Source organism: Poecile atricapillus, chromosome 22 (assembly GCF_030490865.1).
Source record: "Poecile atricapillus isolate bPoeAtr1 chromosome 22, bPoeAtr1.hap1, whole genome shotgun sequence".
In the NCBI taxonomy this organism is placed as follows: domain Eukaryota; kingdom Metazoa; phylum Chordata; class Aves; order Passeriformes; family Paridae; genus Poecile; species Poecile atricapillus.
Window position 1 is genome coordinate 3,351,559 of NC_081270.1, and position 24,305 is coordinate 3,375,863.

The following is a 24,305-nucleotide window of genomic DNA, read 5'->3' on the forward strand; positions in this document are numbered from 1 at the left end:
CTTCTGTATGGGTCTCTCCATCTGAAGGATGCACAGCTGCTTGCACTCCTGAGAAAGGTTAATGTCATTCTGAAGATTTTCATAAAGCTCAAGGAACTCCCATTCATGTTTACTCTGTATATTCTCATGAATCCCACCATGTGAATCACCCTGAACCTTAAAGAGTGCTCCTGTCACACAGATTCGTGCAGAATCCTACTGATCATTTCCTCAGTCACTACCCCTCCTGTCCCTAAACCCCTCACCTGAGCAGCAATGTCCTGCACCTGCCTGGAACCTGAGTCTTCCTTCCACACCATTTATTCACAAACTTAGCACCCTAAGGCGAGTTTTGAGGGGTGGGTTTGTGCCAGGTTTTGAGGGGTTGGCTTCCAGGATTCTAGGGGTTTGTCAGGTTTTGAGGGGGTTGTCATAATTTGAGGGGTTTGTCAGGCTTTGAAGGGTTTGCCATAATTTGGGGGGTTTGTCAGGCTTTGAAGAATTTGTCAGGTTTTGAGGGGTTTGACAGGATTTGAGAAGTTTGTCAGGCTTTGAAGGATTTGTCAAATTTTTGGGGCTTGATGTGATTTTGAGGGGTTTGTTGGGCTTTGAGGGATTAGTTTGCTAGGATCTCAGGGATATCTCAGGCTTTGAGGGGCCGCTTTAGCACAATTAGGGGTATTTTACTGACTTTGGGCATAGCTCTCTCCCTGCCAAAGCCTTCTCTGCTGTGCCTGGCCAGAAGGGCGGGAGGTGTTGAGGGAATCAGAGCCGCACAGCCCAGTGGCTTCCAGTTCCTTTCCCATCACTTTCCAATTCCCTTCCCGTCCCCTTCCTCCATGCCTTCTTTCGCTTTGGCGTCCTGCGGGGACCCCTGCCGGGGCACTATGAGGATGGTGAGTGGGGAGGTCAGGGACTGTGAGGCAACAGCCTCAGTGGCCGTGAAGGAACCGCCTGAGGGGCCATGAGTGTCTTGCCTCACGGACCACGAGCCAAACAACCTTGGTTGCTGTGAGGGGAAACCACCTCAGGGGCCCGGTTCTTGCAGTGTAACCCGGTCCTTGTGTTGCCCTGAGGTCCTTGCCGTGGCGTCAAGTCACACCATTGGAGTGCTGGCTGTGCCCCATGGGCATCGGGTGTGAAGCGACCAAGAACACTATGATTTTTTCCCTGCATGAAAGGCAGAATTGTGTGAGCTCCTGCCTGTAGTGAAGGGTCTCTGCAGGAATAGCTGGGTCACAATGACTATGCTGAACTCCTCTTAGGCAGAGGCACAGAGAAAAATCCTGTGTGCTTCTCAATTCTAGGCACAAAACACAAGGAGAACATGTGTGAAGTTTGTCCTCTTGGCACCTCCACCACAGCCTGCATGTCTGAGACCTGCACTCCACTGCCCAGAGAAGCAGCTTGGGTTCCTTTTGAGTGAGTGAAGCTCTTGGGTCTGCATTTTGGTCTCTTCCAAACAGCAGCATCCTCCTTCCAGTAAGGCTCTGAGTGTGGAATCCTGTTCCTACTCTTGGAAACAGCTGAACTCCTCTCTTTATAAGCTCATTGACATAACAGATTTAGCTTTCAGCCTCTCATCCAAATTTGTCACTGCATGAGAGGCTCTTGGTGGCTCCAGCAGAGCTGGATCTGAAGCCATGGAGAGTAGCACACTCCTGGTACCTGGGTTTTAGGTGGCACATCTTTTATCTAGAGTAGAACAGCTGACGGTCTGCTTCTGAGGAGAATAATATGGCACTTACAAGCATTAAAGGAAAGAAGTAAGAGCCAGCTCCCACCTGGATTATCCACCAAGTGAGGAAGACCTTTGGAAGGTGTGATGTGGAAAACAGGGCAGCAGTTCCACTGGCAGGTTCTAACACCTCGGTTACTTATTTTCTCACATCACATCTGCAAAACACTTCACCAGCTCTATCTCTGACTGCAATAATAGCAGTCCTTGTCTCTGTGGTTGTTCTCGCTGGTGCAGCTGCCCTCACAGCAAAGGAGGGTTTTGTCTTTACAAACAAGCTGTGGGTCTGCTGATAAGATGAAACTATCACTGAGAGATAAAAGAATCAATGGGATGGATTCCACTGATTGAGTGAAAGATGAAAGGGACACTGGGGAAACACCATAAATTCCACAAGAGTTAAGAATTAAGAGGGGAGTTATACATTAGAGGGGAATCTTAGGTATCAGTCATTCTGGGAAGTCTGTACCTCTCAAGTACCTCAGCCTATGGGGAAAGAGAGAGGGACATGCGGCTGGGAAATTAGGATAAAAAGGAGGATGCAATGTCCAAAAATTTGAGGGACCCCAGGGGAATGCCCCATGGTCTCTCCCTTTATTCAAATAAAGTAAAAGGACTCCTCTGTCTCCTTTTTGGACATACACCTCTGGTGTTTGTGGATTAATTTTCCTGACAGAGGAAAAGTTATGTGCCCTGTAAGTATGAAGAACATGATTGTAAAAGGGTAGTTTTGTAATAATATCCTGAAGAATGGTCTTAATACTTCAGCTGAAAATTCCCTTCACTGCTTGTTTGTGGGACTGTTTCCTTTCCTTTGCAGCAGTACAGGAGTCAGAGGTATCTCTCTTTTTGGGCAATACATTAAAATCTGATTTGAGTGACCCAACACTGGTTCTTGCTCTTAAGAGAAATGGAGAAGCTTGGGTGTTAGAGTGGAAAAAGTAGGATTTGCTGATAAAAGCTGCCTGTTCATACTCTGTGTTTTCCTTTGATGTGTCATAAAGCATGAACAGCACAGGCAGGTCTTGATGTTAATGAGGAGAAAAGGGATCAAACAACTGCTCCTGTGCAGGAAATTAGTGCCGACCCTGAAGAAACCAGGTCTGAATTGGACATTGTTTGAACTGTGACAGACAATGGGGATGGTTAAAAAACTTGAGCAAACCCTTTTCTTTTTCTAAATCGTCATGAAGAGAAAGGCAGCTTGAAAATGAAAAGCAGGGTTTGCAAAGGAGTTAATGAAATAGCTCAGTGGCATCTTGTGAAGCATCAAAGTTTGCAATAGCTGAGTGATCAAGGCACTGGGAGTGTCATCCGGGGCTGGAAAGCTCTTCCCTTTTACACCCCCTTCAGGAGCAGTGGGCTGTGTGGAATGCCTGGACTTTTCTTCTTCCCTCATGGACCGTTGTCACTTGGTATGCATTAATTATTCCACTGTTGCTTGTTGGTGGGAAAAAACTGGCTTTTATTTTCATTTTAAACATTCTGCATAATACACAATGCATTTTCCAAATGCATTTTTGTACAGATTTTTCAGTTTTTAGGAGAAAATAAGAACAATGTAGCTTTTAGTAAAGCAAATTAATATCCTCTGTGTTCACTGTGTCTAAAAAGAAAGTTTTTACTAAGGAAAACACATTCTCTCCATGAAAGAACTTTCCTGGTACCTGCAGAAGGGAAAACTGTGAGTTACGTGGCCATTTGCTTTACCTTAAGGAAAAGGATTATTCTGGAAGTGTCGCTAGAGGACATGAAGTATTGAGCAAGGGTCTCTAGAAATCATCCACAGCGCAGGCGCTTTCATCAGGCAAAAGCCTTTTTTTTATTGTGAGGTTTTCTAACCTTATGTAGCTTTTCCAACCAGGTTACCCCGATTGGTGGAAAGAATAACACCCCCTTTTGTCCCATTGGTGGGACCAGAGAAAACACACCAAGGACATCTGCTCAATATTGTTTTGGGAAATAGTATCTCTTTACCATAACACAATTCTGGACAGAAACTGTTCCCAGGAACTATTCCCTGGGAACACGTGAGCCCCTGACAGGCTGAAACTCTCTCAGGCTCAGAAATCGTGTGCACCTCTCACCCTGTCCTTTTTATTAAAAAAAAGAAAAAAATGAGCAAGATGTTTCACCATCTGCCTTTAGAGGGACCATCTGAGTGATCACTCGCATCTTCTGCATCTGTATCATAACTCAGAGGTTCATCCACTTGATGACCTTCCTCCTGGTCATGGCCTGTGGTTTGCCTGTTGGCTCGGTTTTGCCTTTGTGATTGCAGGTCAGGGAGGACACACTTTGTAGGTACTCGGTGCACCCCAGTATCTGTGGATACACATGCATACCCACAACGCAAAGTGCTAAGTCTGAAAGGGCCTTCTCACTGCTTGGTGGTTAAATTTCACACCCAAACCTTCGCTCGGGGCTGATTAGTCTCGCCTGAAGCCTGCAAAGAAAGGTGATGGTTCAACATGACAGGGTTATTTGAATTCTGCAGCACCGTAAGGTGAATTACTGTTTACAAAACTTTTGCCAATTGACTTTGCGGGGTATCACCCTGCATTCCCCATTTTTGTTTTTGAAGAACCTGCCTCAGAGTACCATGAGCACGTTCAACTATGGCTTGGCCAGTTGGATAATGCGGAAATGCCGAATTTGTGTGAGACACCCCACAACTGCATAAACTGCCACACTTTCTGTGAGGAGTATGCAGGGCCATTATCAGTTTTCACAGTAGATGGTGCCTCTAGCACGGCAAAGGCCTACCCTCAATGGGCAATGACATTGTGCGGTTTTTCCCTAGTGTGAGCAGAAGCCCACATTGCAGAGAAAGTGTCAATAGACACATGCACATACTTGACCCTTCCAAATTTGGCAATTTGGGCAACATCTGTTTGCCAAATTTCCAAGGCCTTGAGACCTCTAGGGTTTATGCCCGCTGGTAAAGGCGATGCAAGTGTGTGACAGTTGTCACAGGAATTGACAACGTCACTAGCCTCAGTTGGAGTCAACTGAAAGTGCTTTTGCAATGTATGTGCATTTTGATGAAAGAATTCATGCAATGCTCTGGCCTGTGCTAGTAGATGAGGCTGAGGTGCTACCCATGCAGGGCTAGCCCACATTTCTGCCCTGGCATTACCTTCTGCTATGGAGCTTGGCAGATTGACATAGCTTGTACCTTGCTCTTGAACCAAATCTGGAAGGGTGACTACATTTTCTCTTTGTAGGGACCATTGGTTTTCCCAGATGGGTTTGTCCCCACACCCCCTTAAGGGAGGTGTGGGGCACGGTGTGGCCTTCGTCGCAGTGGTCCCCATTAAAAATCTATCCCGATCCGACCCCCCCTAAACCGCCAGTACATCCCGCCCCCAGAGGCTCGCAATAGCCATGGTGACATAAATCTAAACCATAGCTGATTGTCCCTCTGAGTTCATGATCTGCACAGGCCGCTGGCTGATGAAACATTTGGCCATTCCACCCAATCCTGTGACAGACGATTCCACAGGATCCAGAGGCCACTGTGGGGGCCATACAGAGGAGGCTAGGATGGTGATGTCAGCACCCGTGCCGATCAGACCTTGCAGGTGGATCTCTGCCAGGATGGCACCAGGGAGGCACAGGGTACAACATATCTCAGGCCTTTTGTCAGTCAGGGTTGCAGTCCAGTACACCTGAGGTGGTCTAGTTGATCCAAAGGAACCTTCCCCTCAACACCAGCTCGCAGCCCTAGAAACTGAGGACTTGAAAGGCACAAATTGAGCAATGTGTGTTTTCTTGGGGATGGTGAGGGGAGGGGTAGGCGTGGAAACCATAGCACAAATCTGTCCCAAATAATCAGCATCTATAAGCCCCAGATGCACGATATCCTGGAGAGCGGCACTTGATCTTCTCATTAGGAAAGCACTTTTACGCTCCCCCAGGAGTCCATAGGCATCCAAAGGAACTCCATGCACTTTGCAAGAGTTCAGGACTACTGTTGCTGCTGTGCAGACATCAAGTCCAGCTGTGCCAGAGGTGCTGGTCACAAGCTGGCTGAGTAAGCCTGCATCAGCTTCAGGACCTGGGGAAAAGCTTATGTCTGGGTGCATTTCCCTGATGCGCTCAGCTTTGCATTTCCCTGATCTGGCATAGGCTGGCCCTTGGCATCATATTTTGCCATGCAAACCTCTGCAATGTGGTTTGGCTTTCCACACCGAGCACACAGAAAGGAGGTAGCTTTCCCTTTCTCCTTCTGTTTCCCCTGCTTCTTGGTGGCTTGTGCTGTCTCTTGCTTCTGCTGCTTACCTTTTGGCCATTTTGAGGATGCTGGTAAAGCAGTAACCAAGGCAGCTATCTTGCAATCTGAGGTGCCTATGCTTGCACAAGACTGAGCCATCTCTGCTATAGATGGATCACCTGGGAGGCCCTCTATTATCCTCCTACAGTCAGCACTGGCATTGCTTCTTGCCAACTGTGTAAGCAGTAGCCGCCTCAATTCCAGGTCATCCATCTGCTTCTCCAAAGATGCAGAGAATTTCTCAACAAACTGCATATGAGTCCTTAGCCTCTTGGACTATGGTAGCAAACTTTTGCTTTGGAGCAGACAGCTCAATTATTTTCATCAGAGCTGCAAAGCCAGTCTTTTGGCATCGATCTAACATCAGCGGGTGGAATGTAACCTGGAAATCAGGGTTAGAAAAATTCCCAATCCCTGTCAACAGATCAGGTCCAACCCCTTATCTAGGGTCCTGTTGAGGCAATTGATTATTTTGTCTGGCTACTTTTGTGGCCAGCTTACTCCAATTGACTTCAAAGGCCTCAAATTTAACAGGCTGAAACAACACCTGAACAAGGTCCCTAATGTCATATGGTACCAGTGGCTCAGAATTAACAACGCAAATCATCTGTATTACCTCCTGAAACCCCAGGCCATACTGTGGCAACCTTGTCCCTAATACCCATCACAGTTTTTGTGGACAGGACTTGGTGTGTGTTGGGCAGTCCTGTTCCAGGATTTCCCTTAATTACAGGGAAAACCTGAAGACCGCCCTGTGAGGTCATAGTGTCTCTGTGATCCTCCCCCTTAGCCATCACAGGAGCAGAGACAGGCACCCAGCTGGAGCTTGCCTCTCCTGTACCAGACTGTCTATTATTGGCAGAATCTGAAAAATCAAGGAAACGATTCCGGAATCTTTCCGGAAGTTCCCAGTCTCCCATTTCCATGGCTTTCCTTCGTCCCAAAACCTCCTGGGATCTCTGGGGTGTACTGGACTTGGCAAGAGGGAAGAGTCCAGTGAGTACTCGAGTGGGGGCCTTCTCTGTGTCCTCCACTCCGAGCAGACACTCGCCCTGAAAATCCAGAGTCACTGCGAGTCCCTATGGTAAACAAGGGAGACTCGTTTGCTACTGCCCCGGCACCGGCGGCAGCCAGGGAGACGTTCCCTGCCGGCCCCGAAACAGGCCTGGCAGGCGAGCCTTGCCCGCCGGGGGGAGAAGGCGGTGTCGCCCGAGAGGCACCCCTGTCCCCACTTGGCGCCGTTCCCAGCACCGACACGGTCCCGCCAGGGCTCTCAGAAGCCGTGGCACCACCTCCGTGGGCGGCGCCAGCTATCGCAGTCCCCGCCACCTCCGCGCTGGCTGGGGAGGTGGCGCAGCTCCCCGCCGTGGCTTGCTCCGCTTGTGTGCCCCGCCGCGGCGAGGCAGCTGTCTGCCCCCACCCAAGGCGGGGCGGGGGGTGGGATTCACGGGTTTTCGCAGTGAAGGAGGCGGAGTCAGTGCAGCGTTTTCTGCACGTGCCCCGTGTGAGCGGGGCCGATCCCACCAGTCCTCGCTGCGGTGGTAGCGGGGAAGGATCCCGCGCCTCCGTCTGCTCGTGGCATGGAGCCGCCGGGACCACTGCCCGCGAGCGCGGCGATGGCGAAGTTCGCGCCACCGGCCGTGCCAAGAGCTTGGCCGAACCCGTCCTGTTCGGTCGTTAAATCTATCAGCGGACCAACGGCGCCGGACGGAGCCGGGGCACGCCCAGGGCGCCCGCTCCCACTGGGGCCCTGCGGAGTGGACGGGACCTGTCCCTCCGCCCGCGGCGTCTGTCTGTGGGAAGGGAATTAGTGCCGCCACTCCGCAATTCATACACACCACGGAAACGGGTCGAAACAGCTCCGTCGGCGCCGCCGGCCGGGGTGGGCGGGGAGCTGTTTTGCCCCCTGCACTGCAGGAAATGCCAGAGGAATGCTTTGTTCACCTTCTTCCTGCGGTGTCCCGAGCCCCGGGCGGGGCGACTCCCGCCTAGCGGGAGGGGAGGGGCCGCCGCAGTCTGAATCTCCCGCATCCCCCTCCCCGTGGTCACTCGCCCTGGGTGACTCGGATAAAGGGCACCCACCCCCGGACTCCAGCCACTAAGGGATAGGGCTGGGTATCGCATGTCGCCGGAGCTTATCTGGCTCTGTCACTTCGACCTGCGCCAGGAGTGGGTCACACCCTGTGGATGCTAAAGGCAAAAAGGGAACAGAGCCTGTGTGAAACTAAGTCACAGGCTTCTCATTCTGGCCTGAGAAAGCATAAGAAAGAATCCAAACAGTCCTTGGTAAAGGACAACAATCTTTGCAGGTGGTGTTTAGGGAAACAGTCAAGGGGTGATGTTACACTTAACCGATGATGGCAGATGTGTTAATGACCAATGAGAGTTTTACCTCTGGGACTTTCTCAAACATGTCTATAAGAGAAGATCAAGAATAACAAACTTTGCTCTCCTGCTCAACAAACAAGAGAGTCTGTGTCGTTCTTCTTGCTGTTCCCAATAGAGTGACAACACCCCAGAAGCAGGATGACCGGAGATGTGACTAGCGTACTCACTCTACAGCTTTTTGGCTGTCAGTCTGTACTCTGAGGAGACAAGGACGAGAGAGAGGTCTTTTGCATGGGATAATAGAGGATTTATTGCTCTGGGGAATCTTGGGGGCAAAAGACAGAAAATGCGAACGTGCAACAGCTGAAATAGGGAGGCGGTTCAAAGGTGGGGTACAAAGCATCAGCTAATCAGAGATATCCTGGGGAGGGTAAAAGGCAGGCTTCACAAAATCATCATCCAATGAGGGAGGTGGGGGGGAAAGTTGGGTCACATGGACTAATCAAGCATCGAAGTTTAGGGGATTTCCGAAGTGGAATTCCAAACATGCTGTGGGCTTAAGACAGATTGACAGGAGACTCAGGGTAGATTGACAGCGTGAGGTTGGAGGGTCTCATTTGGACTAAACCATCAACTTAGGTAATAACCGAACATACCATTAACAAGCAACACACTGCAAGAGCTGGGGAAAAGATCCCTTCTATTATAAATGAAATTAGAATTTTGACAACTATGTCCCTTGAGTTAATAACAGTTTAATTAAAAATAAAAATACAGTTTAGTGAATTGAATAGTAATTTGGTATAAAATAATGCAATTTAATAAAAAAATACAATTTGGTAAAAATTACAATTTATATATATAATTTGCCAGTAATTAAGTATGATTAAAGCATAAGCAAAACCGACCAGGGTACGGGAGGGGTTATCACCCCACCTCATGTACAAAACTGAGCGGGGTATGGAGGCTTCCCACCCTGCCTCATGATCAAAACAAAACACTTAAAGTTAACTTACATACTGTATTCTTATACATATTCAGTAATGTTTCCTGTAAGTTTCCTCCTATTTCTGATTTTTCTGACTTTTACATCACTATTCTTCACGGTGCATGCCTCACTTGTTGTTAGGGGGTCTTCAGTCTTCTTTGGGGGGGGGGGGTCTTCTCCTCTTCCTTATTGTCTTTCGGATAACCTTACAGGTTTGCATGTGCGTACTGAGTGTTGTGTTATGTAAACCTACTAATTAGTCTTATATTTACTGTTTTTTAGGCCTCATGCCTAAAGCCATTCTAATTTTGTCCATCTCAAGGCCTTTTTCATCTTGAGACATCGCTTATCTTCCAAACTAGATCCTGTACCTCAATTTTAACATGTAACATCTGTAAAGGCCTACATCTGCCTTGTAACACTGATTCTTTTGATTGCTTCTAAAAATAACTTTCCAAATAGTTACAATTTAGTTAGCATGAATCAATTCCATTTATTACACTTCTTAACAGCCCTGGACCATCTCCACTGTGGTTTCCCGTGTGTCACGGTCCAGGAGAATGTCTTCCGGATCAGACCAGTCTCCCCTGTCAGAGCCTGTGTCTGAGGCGTCTTGAGAAGACGCTTTGGAGCTCGTGGTTTCTATCACATTCATTTTTTCCACAGGAGGAGGAGTTTTGCCTCTTCCCCACCGCTAGACAGCACCAGCTGATACAATGCATCACCTACACTTCACCAGTGGTCCTTCAGCAGTGCATCCACAGCAGTTGGAAAAAATCCATGTTTCTTCCCTCATAAATACAAAGTATTAATATCTGCTTCAGGAATGTCCAAATCATGCCTGTGCAGGATATCAAACCAAAGCTCTAACACAAGTTCTTCCTCACAAGCTAACACCGTGATTATCATGCTGTCAACTCACTGGGAAAACGTCTCCTGCAAAAAGAAAAACGGCAGGCAAAAACCCCACAGTCTCAACTGAAAAAAACTCGGTTTTCCCGGGCAGGTGGGTGGGAGAAGGGATGGAAGACTACGACCTTCTGCAGTCGTGGTGCCTATGCTGAACTCACGTTGGGCCACCAGATGTCGCTAGAGGACACGAAGTATTGAGCAAGGGTCTCTAGAAATCATCCACAGCGCAGGCGCTTTCATCAGGCAAAAGCCTTTTTATTGCGAGGTTTTCTAACATTATGTAGCTTTTCCAACCAGGTTACCCTGATTGGTGGAAAGAACAACACCCATTGGTGGGACCAGAGAAAACACACCAAGGACATCTGCTCAATATTGTTTTGGGAAATAGTATCTCTTTACCATAACACAATTCTGGACAGAAACTGTTCCCAGGAACTATTCCCTGGGAACAGATGAGCCCCTGACAGGCTGAAACTCTCTCAGGCTCAGAAATCCTGTCCACAGAAGAGCATCCCTGTGAATGTTTTTTAAGGAAGGATTTGGTGAGGGTTGAAATGCTTTAGTTATCAGAATTTTCTATGAAATAAGATGTGAATCCAGAGAAGGTCCTGGATGGGTGTGCTGGGACATCTGGGAGGTGACATCCATATGACCATGAGGAATGGAAAAAATGGGAAATGTTGGCTTTTTCCTTAGGGAAAATATGATAGACAAGTTCTTATTTTTTTTTTTTTTTTATTTTTTTTTTAAAAACTGTGTTAGTTTTTTTAGCAGAATTAGTTCTGGGTGTTTTTGGAGAGTAAGGTGATGTTTCAGAAACTCTGTGGTTTATAAGAATGGCTGTGCAAAATCACAGCTCTGATGGGTCCAAAGATACAGACAATGCGAAGTGGAAGGGTTTAGGGAATGCTTTAAAATAACTTTAAAAATCTCTGCTGCACACAGGCAGATCTGTCCATAAAGAAACACTTTCTGTTAGAGTCCGAAGAATGAAAACATTGTGATTTTTAGGGTGGGATTTGGTTTTCAAGCGCAAATACTTGAAAATATTTGAGTCCCATTCTCATTTTCTGAAAACCTGTGCATTGCAGTAATCTTGGAAGGGTGAACTGCCTCCAGTTTCTGCCACCACCAGATCTTTTTGTACAAAAAGGAGTGCCACAATTCCAAAGTTTGGGAAGGATCTGAACCTAAAAAGAGGTTGATTGCCTGTCTGCTGACAACTGGGTTTACTTTTGGTCATCAAATAAGTGTCAAGTCAGTAAAGCATTTTCTGACATTTCTTTCTGAAAATACCATGACCACCCAGCAAATTCACTGCTGGTTTTGTGCTTGCTGCTTTTGTGGCTGGTCTGGCTTCCTGACTGTGTCACAGTGAGCAGTAAAGACAGAAAATGGGAAAATACAATTTTGTTTTGCCAATTTTTTTTTCTTGGTAGCTGGTTAATTTTTCATTGGGGGGTTGGATGTTTTCCAACACCCCCAACTGTGGAAGCTGCTAAATGTCAACCAGTGTTCATCCCTCCACAATTCTCAAGTGGGGTCGCTATAATTGTTGAGTGAAAAACTTTCAAGATAAAACCAAACACCCAAATGGAGAAAATTCAGAGAATGGTGACAAGGCACCTTCAGCAATCTCTGTGCTGCAACAGTTTTCTGGTAAATTCTGTTTCGGACTTCTTTTAATCTGCTAAGGACTTGTTGTTGAAGGCAACTGGATCTTGAGATACTCAGTGTTAGTGTTTTACTGGGGTGAACTTTTAAATAAACAGAGGTGAAAGCAGCTCTTAAGGAGGGAAAGGAGTTAAATATTACTGTTGTTCAGTAAGTGTTGTAATTAAGAGGAGAGATTTATTAATTTGTAGGCAGCAGTTTCTCCAAAGATGTTTATGTAAAGAAATACCTGTCTTTCAGCCCCATAATTATGACTTCCAGTGAGCTCACTTCCTGGTGGAAGCTGCTGAAAGTGAGCTGGTAGCTTTGCACAGTCAGAGAGAGAGGTGCAACATCAACCAGGATCAGCAATCTACCAACTAAAAAATGATTTTTTTTTGCGGGGTTTGATGTCTGCACCAGCTGTGGTTTGATGGAGTCTGAAAGTTGCTCCTGTTGGATGTGAGTTTTGGTCTTTTAGGAGCTGGAGTGGGATTTGTCACCAGGTGGCAGCGTAGGAGAAGGAAAGGCTTCGGATTCTGTCTGAGAAACATCAGGATCTTCCTTCTTTTCCTAAGTACATAGTAAAGCTTCTCTGAGGCTTCAGTGTCTCGGAATCTAAAGTGCAGCAAAACACTTCTGGTACAGAACTTCCCATAGGCATGAAGCATTTTATGATTGTGGAAAGGTAAGACAGTGGTCAGTAGGAATTCAGGGCCATTTCCTGGGGATTTGGAGCCTGTCTCTTATCTCCAGTTTGTGTGTGGGCACAGCACTGTGATCGGGGGCTGTAAGGGGAGGTTGGAACTTATGCACTTCGCGCTGACACAAACTGGAAGCTGGGAAGTGTCCCGCAGGTGGGAGATGGGATGAACTTACACGAAAAAAATAGAATAACTTCCATGTGCTGTGATGGTTATTTGGCATTAACCCTCCAGGTACATTTTAATTGTCCCTTTAACAGCTGAATGTGCCAGAACCTTTAATGGCCCATCTCCAGGGCTCAGTGATTTTGCAGAGTCACGCAGTCAGTTACTGCCTTGCTGTCAAATGATTCCTGTGCTAGAAAAAAAAAAAATAAATTGCTGGAATAATATTGAAGACTCACTATTTAATGCTGGAAATTTAAAATATTCTCATTATAGTAGGATGCTTAATAAGGAAAGCCCGCCATACCTCTCCACAGGGAAATCCTTGCTGAATTTGCCACCATTATTTCTTTCTTTTAAATTTTATTAAAAATTAATACATGTTACATTTTCAAGTGTAAATACTGAAAAATAGCCTATGGCAAAAATGAAAAAGCACAGGGTTAAAACCAGCTTAATTGTTTCCATGGATGCATGTCTGCAATTTGGCAAAAACCTTATACACTTTCTACAAGAAGAAGCATAATTTTAAATGTATCTCTGAAGGGTAGGATCCTGTAATTTAACCATAAAGACAGAATTTGTTACTCCTAAAATGTGATAATTGTAGTGATGCCTCACTTGAAGAGGGTTCTTTGAACTAGAGGAACTCAAGTGCAGGAGAAGATTGTGACAGGCATCTTGACATAGAGCTCACTGTGTGACATGTCACGACAAATAGCAATCCATGACAACAAAGCAGTGATCGAAGTGCAGAGGCACAGACAGCATGAGAGTTTACACCAGCTCTAACCTGATCTGGGGAAGAATGCACCAGAAACAGGATCAGAACACTGGCAATGGAGCAGTGGAACATCTTAGCATTGCTGAGCCTAAGGAAGTAGAGCTGACATTTTATAATTATTACTCCTTTCTGAAAGATAGATATGTGGCTGCTTGTTGGTTTTGTTTTCGTGTAAGAGTTAGTCCTTGTAACCCTGATGCAGTGTCTTAGTAACAGTCAGAATGTCATTGGAAACAGTCCTTGTGCCCAGGAACACAGCGTGGCCTCTAGCACAGACTGCCAATCCCGGGATCCATTCCCATGATCCCTGTGATCCCTGTGTGCTTCCCAGTGGCACTGGGAGAGCTGAGTGCTTCCTTGGCTCTCACTGCAGCAGCTGCCCTGGCAGTGGCTGAGCAGCAGAACACCGAGTACATTCCTGCCATGAGCTGTTTGTGGTGTCACCAGAGTGTCCCATCCCTGATTACCACACCCGGCACTTCCCTGCAGGATGCATAGCCATGCCCTTCTTACAGTGGAACACCTCGGAGAAGGCTTCAAAGTTCTGCAACGAGCCCATCACCCTAAACAAAAAGAAGGGACTCATTTACATGGAAATTGCTATTCTGGGGAACAGAAAGTGGATTGGAGCCTCAGAACTTGATTACAGTTCAGAATACAGGATACTTTAGGAAATATAGGTAATATGAGCAATGAAATGGCAGAACAAAGTGGGTTTGGTCCTCCTCCATCCCCTATGGACTGGCAAATTCACCAAGTCAGGAATAGGTACGTGCACTCCAGGAGTGTCCTACAAGCCATAGCAGAAAATCTGGAAGTCAGTCTGGCATTATCTTGTGTGTTGTCAGACTCTTCTTTGCTGTCGTGGTGCAAGGGGTTGAATGAAGTGAGTTGTGAGTTAGTAAATGAGTAAAACCCACCTGTATTTCAGAGGGCTGTGAACGTCTGTCTTTATGGACTGACTGGCATATTCTGGTCTGTAGGAACCACACCAAACCTGGACAGGGAGATTTATCATTAGTGGGTCAGTATTGCAGGGAATTCATGTTGTGAACCTTCTCACTGGCTTTCTTAAAAGCCATCACATTTGTATGATGTCATTGGGGTGTATTTTATAGAGAGGCAGAATAGATGCAATTATTTACTACTTAGCTTTTGTTTTATCAAGGTCTTGGATCAAGATCTGGTGCTCTGGGACAGATCTATCTGCACTTGATTTCATCCATGTGTTTCCTCCAACAAAGTCCAAGGGCCTGAGGCACAACCCTGTGTGTTCTCACCTGGGCGAAGTTGAGGAAGAAAAGCTGTTTGTGGGACAGGTTCAGTCCAGGCAGCTTTGGCTCCTTCCCTTCCTGTTCCAGCCACTTCAAGTAGGCCTGGAAATGATCACAGATCAGCTTAGAGGAGCAGCAGGAGTATTTTGAATGTTGTTTTTGGGAGGAAGGATTTTAGTACCACCTGCATTTACCAGTGCGCTTCCCTTCTGTATTTGTATAAATTTTCTCTTTCTAATAAAAACAGTAGAGAGAATTTTATGAAGAAGCTGTCAGCATAAGCACTGTTGACTTCATAAACTATTTCTACAGGAATTTGTATCTGGAAATAAAGTGTAAAGTCTCCTCTGCTTCTCTAGAGTGATAATTTTCCTCTCTTCAGGTAACTGCTGATTAAAAAGCAGTTAACAGCCTTGCTCAATGTTAAATCCACTACCTGTTATTATTACACATTAATTGGCCAATTTGCTTTTTTTAGGTATAGTGACATGATGGAGACAAATTAATGTGCCCTCATGCTAGTTAATTCCCAACATTCTGTTTCTGCAGCCTCTCAGATGCCGAGACAGTCCCAAAGCATGAAACAAAAGGGAGAGATGAGGGTAAAAAGAGATCCAGTATCACAGAACATCGAGGCAGAACATCCCCACATTGCTTCTCCTTGTCTGTAATGGCTTTTAGAACAATCCTCATGAAGTAATTAATTGGAATGGTGTCCCTTAGGGTTGGAATTCAGATTTCTGAAAATTCACGACGTTATATAAACACCCTTAATACCATACTCAAAACACCATAGATAAAATGTTTTGCTGTGACATCTGTTAGGGTTCTTTGTAGGGAAGAACATTCCCTGCTCACACCTGAGCTCCACCTTTGGGCTGCTCTTGGGTGCAAGAATGGCAGCAAGCCATGGGTACGTGAGCTTCCAGGTGTACAGTGAGGCTTTAGCTTCTGGAATATGGTAATAACACATTAATTGTAATTTTTTTTTACCACAGAATAGCCCCCCCCCCCATTCCTGGATGCCAGGTAAAGTTAACTCACAGGGTGCTTGAGGATTACCTTATAAGCCTGTCGGACTCCTCCGTTATCTGCAATATTTTCTCCTAAGGTGCTTATGCCACTGACCTGTAAAAATAATCATTTATTTACTCTATTGGCAGTAAAATCAGCAACTCTAAGAACCACAGGTCAGTCATACAACAGCCTGACATGCCTGGAGCAAAGGGAAGCTGTGACTTTGTGCTGGGACAAGAAAGGAATGAAATTAAACAAATCATAGGGTATGAGCTGTAACAGACATTGTTACGAGGGTTACGAGTGTAAGAGCTCTAACACACTGGAACAGAAGTGTGTTCTGTTCTGTGTGTGTACAAACATAACATGGACAGAATTTGGGCTGCTGCTGGACAGAACATCACTGCACACAGACCCTGGGCTTTCTGGGCCACACCAATGTCCCCAGTTTATCACAAGCCTTGTGCCTTGTTCCCAGAACAGTTACCTGTAGTAGCTGTGGTTTGTGCTTATCCCCCATAGGGATCCCCTGTTAAAGTCATTATTTGTACTAACCCAGAGCTGTGGCCATGGTTGTTGTGGCTGTTACTCACATTCTGTCCCCCAGCCAGCTCCCAGGTGTAGTTTCCATACTGGTGCACCATGCACAGGGACTGCTCCTTGAAATGCAGTGCTGAGAAGTTGCTCCACCAGTCCAGCATGTTCCCATCTTTGTCAAAATTCCTACCTGCAGGAAAACCCAGGGATAAAAAGAAGGTTTTGAGCAAGATTTTAAAGCTGCCACTCCTCCAGTGTAGCACCCGGGATGTTGGAGCTGCACTCCCTTTTCTTTTCTCCTTGAATTTAGATGCTCAGAAATATTTTGGGCACAGTTTATTCTCTTTGTCACAAGGGAATGGAATTGTGGTCTTTTTTATTCCTTCATTTCCTGTTTAGTCAGCAGCCCTGATTTCAGGTGTAGCTCCAAGGCCTGGTTTTATTTCCAAGTGGATTTTGCAGATATTGTGTAACAAAACTTTACCACCTCTGAGGTGTCTGAGGTGCTGGTTCTGTGTAGTCACATGACAGAACTGAGGTTTATAGAGAATCAAAAGCTGGAATTGCAGTTCTGAAGTTTGTGTTCTTAGCCCTCCGGCTAGAACAAGGCTTTTATTTGCTCTAGAACTTAGTTTCTGATGCTGTGTTGTGTGTTTATGTGTCATTGGCACTAACTTAATGAGCATAAAAAAAAACAGCTTGAAAAAAACCTATGTGGAAGAAACTCCTGAGTAGTAGAGTCAGAAGTAAGCTTTTCCCCAAAATTCTTTTACAAGGCATTTGAGAAGGTTAAAAAAGTCAATTTATTTCAAGCATTTGTGCTGAAAAACAAAGTCTTTGGGGATTTCATGACATTACTGACATTTGTTCTATCCCAAAAAAGTTGTTCACATATTTCACTGTATTCAGGAGCCCATGGATCTGCTTGCTTTGTGTTTCTGATCTGATGGTGCTGTAACAATAACATTGTTTTCCTGAGAATTGTCATTGCCTTAATTTTATTTTTAACCTCTGCTTATTTCTTGTCCTCTTTTCAGGAAGCATTCCCTGCAAAATCTTCCAGAGAGTGTTCACAGTCTGCTTCTATTGCTGCTGAGGTGGATGGGACTGTGCAGGGATCTTCAGTCCCAGTGCATTTTAATTCCTGCCATGCCATGAGTTTTAGCTGAAATATAACATTTTTTCAGTCATCTCACCGTTGTCATCGAACCCATGAGTGATCTCATGCCCAATAACCATCCCAATCCCTCCAAAGTTCAGGGCCTGGGGCTGGTGTTTGCTGAAGAAGGGGGGCTGGAGAATCCCAGCAGGAAAAACTGCAAAGACAGGGAGAAAGAGGGAAACACTATAAGGTGGCTTTGTTTTTGCATCCTTGGCAGACAGATTGTTTGGTTGGTGTAAGGGTCAGGAAGGAACAGAAAATATAAAATGATAAGAAACAAGCTCATGCCTCATGTGAAATTGTTTCTTTGTTGAAAAATGGAAAATGACAAGTTAATAAAGGTTTAATTTAGCACATCTGCAGCTAAATTAATCAATTAATTATTAATTAAGCTAATTAATATCTCCCTGTTTGAGACTGAAGCAGCATTTACATTAAGCTTAGCCTAATTTGGTCCATGTTTGCTGTAGTGAGTCAAGAGCAGAATGTTTACGAGCTATCCTTTGGACACAGGCAGTTAGTGTGCCAGAGCCATTTTATAGGGGAACTAATGGAGGTTTTAATGCTTTTATTTGGGTTAAGGAGAGATTAGCAATCATCTGCTGATACCACTAATAATTGGAGTGTAAAACATGCACAGGAGTGATTCCTACAGACCACCAAGGGCACTTGATGCCAGTTTCGGAGGGCAATGTGAAATCTGTTCTGCCTCAGTCTGCTGGCAAAAACCTTATCCAGAACCATGGGATTTGCTTTTCACCCCTTCTACACAAGCTGAAAAGCATAAATGCTTCTAGAAGAATTCAGACTGGCAGTAGTTCAATGAGATATTTCTATGAAGGGAGATATTGAAATTATGTTGCAAGTAGTTAATTCGGAGACAAAGCCTTTTTGGCTACACAGGTTTTATCTATACAGTTTAGTGAAGAAATGCATAAGCCAGACTTCAGTAAGACAAAGCAGTGTGGAAAATTGTTTTCTCAAGCTAGAGACACGAAGAAACAAAATTTAACTGACATGCACACTATTGTGGGTGGTTGTGCTTGGATTTTTATACAGGCATATTCATCTCCAAGTTGCTTAGATTAGTTACTTTTGTATGATTTATAAAGACAAAACTGTAGAGGAATCAGGTGGCTTTAGGACCTGAGTCCCCTGCCTGGAAAGCTGATTTCAATCTGTGTAAAACTGTGGGAGATAAACTGGGAGCTGAGGTTGGCCACCAGTAAAGCCCCCAGAAGGGCCCTGCTGTGGCTGAAGGTCCTGGTGCTGCTGTACCTGCAGGATGGAGGTGAGCAGAAGCTGCACAAAGGAAAACAGGTTTTGGGTGAGGTCAGAGGGCTAAATTATCATCAATTTAGATGTTTCTGCTTTCAGCAATTATAGAAGTTTTCTGTTGTGACTGTTGGTAGATTGGGTTGTTTCCACTCCTGGTCTTTGCCCTGGGAGCAGGATGCAGTTACTGTCTGGCCTAAGACCCCATGGATTTGTCCTTCTGTGGTATCAGTAGCTGAGTAGCAGATCTTCTTGGAAGTCTGGGAATTTGAATAAGCACTTCTGGAGGGAATTATCTATTGTGTCTCCTGCTGGGGGTGCTCTGAATTCAGCAGAGACTCGACAGTTTTAACCTGAGCTCCTGCATGAAGTCTGAGCTCAGGGAGCACAGGGAGCTAGGCAGGGTCTGAAGGTCTCCTGTGCTAAGAAAAAGGAAGGGCAGCCCAGCAGCTCTGCAGAACTCACACAGCTGATGCTCTGGGAGCAGAGGCACTTTTTGCAGTCTGGGGTGGCTCTTAGTGTAATTCCAATGCCATGTGCATAGAACAAACTGGAGAGCTGCTCCATGTGCTGTCAGAATGTAGGAGCAGGAGCAGCCCAGGACACACTGGAAGCATTCTCTGGGCGCTGGCACTGGTGCTGTCCCAGGCTTTCAAAGCCAAGGCTGTTCAGTGTCAGGGTACAAACTACACCTGCCAAGGAGGGGGAACTGAATATTCAACAACAAAGTGCTTGAGGTGAACAGCCTGGCAGCCTTGCCCGGAATTCCTGGATGGGCACAGGCAGATTTGCCTCTGGATGCAGACCTGTACTGTTGTGTGGATAAAATTAGCTGGTTAAAAGTGTTTAAACCTACCTATCTGGTTCCTGTTGGGGGAATAGAATGCATTGACCACTGCAGCTCCAATTATCCATCTAAAAATAAATGTTGCACACAGTTAGTTATGATGGGTTTTTTTCCCCAGACTTTTTTGAAATTTAAGTCTGGTTAAAAAATGCATGGTATATAGGAAAGGATCATAAGGATATAATATTTTCATGGATTATTTATATATATATATAATATAAATATAAAAATACATATACATGTATACATATATATGTATATATATGTAATATATATGTGTAATATATACATATATTATCAAGAATGTATATATAGATACATAAAGAAATATAATTTTCTTGTTAGGAGAAGGAAGAACCTTGTAACAAGAAGGAAAATCCTTATAAGGAGATCATATAAAGAAAAGATTTATGTAGGGAAAGGGGTGCATTGATCACAGCTGTAAAGAATTCTAGAACACCAGGAAATGGTAGCTTGTTTATGGGCAGCTTTCATTCCAAACACACAACATTCAAGGGGAAAAGCACTTCTCACTTGACCTTAGAAGTCTCTAATTCCTTGATTATCTCAGCCACAGGTACTCCCAGGTACCCACAACATGAGTTAAACACCCCCACCATTAACACAGAATTTAGATTTTGTCTGTGACTCTGTCTGAAAACTCACATATCTTGGTCAACTCTCTCTCGAAGCTTTTTCAGGCTCTTTTGGGCTCCAGCTCGCAGGTTTTCCAGGATGTTTTCAAAGTAGTTGTGTTCACTGAAGTTTAACTACACAAATAGGGATCCAAGTACATTGGTCAGCTGAGCACGAAGAGGAACTCCACATCCCACTGAATGTCCTCTAAAGAATGTTTTGGTTGCATGGTTTCACTGAATAGTTTGTTCTTTGCACCAATTATTTTTTAATAGATTAATTTTAATGTCCTTGGAAAGGACAGTTACACAGGTACAGATATTCCAGTGGCAATAAAGCAAATGCAGGTGTTTATTTTGAGGTATTTAGTGAGATGTGCACAAAACACTTACATTGGCATATTCCAGGTCCAATTTCTCATTCTGATCTTCCAAAATATAATCTGGGTAGCCAATTTGTTCTTTGATTGCCATTGCCTGGAAGAAAAGAGTTGAATATTTCCTCCTAATTGTATTTTTTTTTTTTTTTTTAAGTGTTGTTGTTTGGTTGTTTTTACTAAAATTTTGATACAAAGAATAGTTTAATGTTTGGATTTTTTCTTGGCTTTGGGTTGGTGCTGATGGTCCTGGGGTCAATTAAAAGTTGGAAATGGTTTTTTTTTGGGGAATTGCATTGTATCCAGTTGGCATTCTTATTGTTGTGGGGAAACAAAGGATTGAAAGGAAAGGACAATGGAACAGGGTAATAATGTCCTATTTTCCTCTTGTTTGTGGAGAAACTGGAAATGGTGATACTACATAATTCCAAATATTTCAAATATTTCATGTTCATAAGGCAATACTGAAGTTCTTTTTTATCTCTGACCTTCTCACGAGCTTTTTCCTTGGATGCCTTATCCATCCACTGTAGCTCATCCAAAGTCTCTACAAACACTTCACGGATCTTCTCTATTAAATCTCGGACCTGAAAGAGATCCAGGAAGACACTCATCATTCACATGCCCTATTCCCAGGCACAGCTAAGGAGGCATGAAAAGCTTCCTGATGGAAGGTGATGTATCCAAATTCTGCACTCTAAACCACAGTACTGAGCATCTAAAAGAGCATCACAAATGAGTTCTTTCACCTTCTTGACTGGTGGATAACTCTCTCAGGCAAAAAATAGGGACCTCACACCAGAGGGAATAGGCATTGTGGATGTACAGTAGTATGAAGGGTAAACTACATACCATCCTCTTGCTCTCACCAGCAAAAGTCTCCCGGACATACATCGCTCCCACCGCGTTCTCCATGTTGTTGTTGACATAGCTCACGCACTCCCTCCAGCGCGCCTCCTCCAGGGTCGTCCCATACAGGGCCTGCAGCACCACAGCCCAGCATTAACCCTGCCCCTGCAGCTCTTCCAAACCATTGCCTAAATCAACACAAAGGTTTCCACTGCTGGGATTGGGTTTGTTTGAGGATTCCATGATATAATCACAGAATCTAGAATGGTTTGGGCTGGGAGGCAGCTTAAAGTTCATCTCTTTCCAAACCCCTCACAGTGTAATTGTGTTGACCAGGCTGGATTTGGTGGCAGCTGTGCTCTCTTGTTTTTGAAGAGAGGAAATACCTTCCTGTAGCTGGCCCGAGCATCCTTGAAGCGCCGGCTCAAGCTGCTGATCCTGTCGATCACCAGCCGCCAGATGAGGTAGTTCTGGATGGTGCTGTGTGGGAAAGCAAAGCTGAGCTTAATCCCCTGTAAAAACCAGCACTAGCGCAGGCAGTCAGAGGGGAATCTCAGTTTTGGGTGGAAACAAGGAAGGAAATAATTGCTGCAAGTCCTGGGTTTTACAGCATCTCATTGAACTGCAGAGTCATCCAGCCTGAGAGCTGGTCTCATGTCTGTTCCGGGATTAATTTCTTATTTTTCTTCCTTCTAGAATGTAACAAGAGCTAAGCCTGTCATGTATTTTTTTCTTCCCATTGAACCTCTTCTAAGCAAGCAGCGAGACACCTTGTACTGCAGTATTTGGACTTTGAAATCTCCAAAGGCATTTCCTGTATTTTATAGGCGTGCCAGTTTTCCTCAAAAGCTCAGAACTAGCAAGGGGTCCAATAACTGACATTTCAGCAATTCTGTGACTTTTTTCCTAGCTATCCTGCAGTTTCTTTACCTGGCTGAGTACTTGGAGATAATTGCTTTCAGCTCTTGTAGGTAAGGCATCCCATACACAACCACCTCTTCCTCTGGATCCACCTGAACACTTACTGAAGACATGACATGTTGGATGAAGAAGGTCCAATTAAATTCCTAGGCAGACATAGAGACATTCCAATGTTGGATGATTAAATACTTCAGTAACTGGACTTTTGACAGTCTTATGACCTTGAATGCAGCTGTTCAGTAGGAGAAAGCTTTTAAGGATATTCTGAAGACAAAATTAGGAATGGGAATAATTTTATACCTCTTTGTTGAAGCACTGATAAATTCACAAAGCCATTTCCAACTGGCATGGAATTAAGAGACCTGAAATATGAGACTGCTCATGAAACACTTACATTGAATGAAAACTCTTCCTGTAGCTCTGCTAAGGTCATTTTGTTGTACAACAAGGTTACATCGTGCCTTTCCTCTGCTGGGGTCGTGGCCTGAAGACATTCACAAGGTTATTACTGGAATCAACTGACAGAAATATCAATGGCTGAAGTCACATGTAGGTGCACAAATACACACTCCAATAATATTCAGATTAACCGGTTTGTTTGGGAATAGGAAAATAATTTGATTGGGCCCAGTGCTGCTTCCAAAAATTCAGTACAGGAACCTGAGTCCCTCCCCTATTCAATAATGTTTCAGGGATATGTTGAGCCAAGCAGTTCCTTCTGTCCTCTTTAGAATGGAAGCCTCCTCTGGGGGATTTTTAGGGTGCTGTAAGTAATTAAAAGATGCAAGGGAGCCTGCCCTGGTGTTATCCCAAGTGCGTGGTTAGCAGAAGGTGCCTTATCCTGTTTAGAAGAGTTCCAAATAGAAATAAATCTGGGACTGGATCAGCACAGCAGCAGTGTACACAGCAGGCAGAATTAGAGACACAGAGGCTCTGTTTTTTGGACTGCTCAAAGCACAAAAAGTCTTCTTCCCCTGCTTTTGTCGGTGCTGTGGGTTTTCTGCTGCATTGAGAACTGCAGCACAAACCAGCAAGTGACTCTTCCCCCTCACCCCTTGCCCCTCACAGTTTCCCAAGGAACTCAGGATGATCTCTCTACTCACATTTGCAATCTCTGTTTCAAACTCCATGACCTTTGCCATTTCCTCTTGGACAAAGGAGTCATCTTTGGACATGTTCTTGTCTTCCCTTATCATTTTGGCGATGGTGATCATGAACTGCAGATAAGCTTCTCTCACCTGCACTCAGACACAGAACGTGTAGAAAAGGTTTGCTGTCCATCATTTCCTAGAATCACAGAATGGTTAGGGTTGGAAGGACTTTGAACCCTATCCAGTGCCACGCCCTGCCATGGGCAGGGACACCTTTCATTATCCCAGGGGGCTCCAAGCCACATCTAACCTGGCTTTGGACACTTCCAGGGATCCAGGGGCAGCCACAGCTTCTCTGGGCACCCTGTGCCAGGGCTTCACCACCCTCACATGGAAGAATTTCTTCCCAATATCCCATCTAACCCTGCCCTCTGTCAGTTTGAACCCATTCCGCCTTGTCTTACAGGCCCTTGTAAACAGTCTCTCTTCACTATTTCTATAGTTCATCTTCACATTTCTCATTCAGCAAAGCATTCTCTTTGACATGAATACCTTACAGGGCACTTGCCAGCCTCAAAACACAATTTCTGCTTCTCTATGCCATCCAACCCCAGCATTCTGAGTTAGAATTACTGCTTGGGCAAAGAGGAGGCTCTGTACTTCGAGTTACACTATGGGAACAGTGATCCAAAATTCCAGGGTGAACAGGGAAGGTTTGAGTTCTCTGAAAGTAATACCATAAATCTTCTCAGGTCTGGTTTTAGTGTCTGAAAGAAAAGCTCTGTTTCAGACA

General features: G+C 45.0%; 1 protein-coding gene across 4 annotated transcripts in view; it reads right to left on the bottom strand.

The window, feature by feature from the left end:
• Positions 1 to 9,168: 9,168 nt before the first annotated feature.
• The window catches only part of MMEL1 (membrane metalloendopeptidase like 1), a 46,882-nt gene continuing 31,745 nt past the window's right edge, over positions 9,169 to 24,305 (bottom strand). For 3 of the 4 annotated variants that reach the window (XM_058854992.1, XM_058854991.1, XM_058854993.1), the window contains 15 exons: positions 23,525 to 23,659; positions 22,816 to 22,905; positions 22,431 to 22,567; positions 21,887 to 21,980; positions 21,504 to 21,632; positions 21,140 to 21,238; positions 20,668 to 20,751; positions 20,306 to 20,409; positions 19,649 to 19,707; positions 17,552 to 17,671; positions 16,412 to 16,545; positions 15,864 to 15,929; positions 14,808 to 14,903; positions 14,448 to 14,524; positions 9,169 to 14,090 (listed from right to left, as the gene is read on the bottom strand). In XM_058854992.1, the coding sequence (XP_058710975.1) occupies positions 13,991 to 14,090; positions 14,448 to 14,524; positions 14,808 to 14,903; positions 15,864 to 15,929; positions 16,412 to 16,545; positions 17,552 to 17,671; positions 19,649 to 19,707; positions 20,306 to 20,409; positions 20,668 to 20,751; positions 21,140 to 21,238; positions 21,504 to 21,632; positions 21,887 to 21,980; positions 22,431 to 22,567; positions 22,816 to 22,905; positions 23,525 to 23,659 (1,524 nt within the window). In that variant the 3' untranslated portion in view covers positions 9,169 to 13,990. The remainder of the gene's footprint in view (positions 14,091 to 14,447; positions 14,525 to 14,807; positions 14,904 to 15,863; positions 15,930 to 16,411; positions 16,546 to 17,551; positions 17,672 to 19,648; positions 19,708 to 20,305; positions 20,410 to 20,667; positions 20,752 to 21,139; positions 21,239 to 21,503; positions 21,633 to 21,886; positions 21,981 to 22,430; positions 22,568 to 22,815; positions 22,906 to 23,524; positions 23,660 to 24,305) is intronic. The other variant, XR_009279343.1, reaches the window with a different exon arrangement.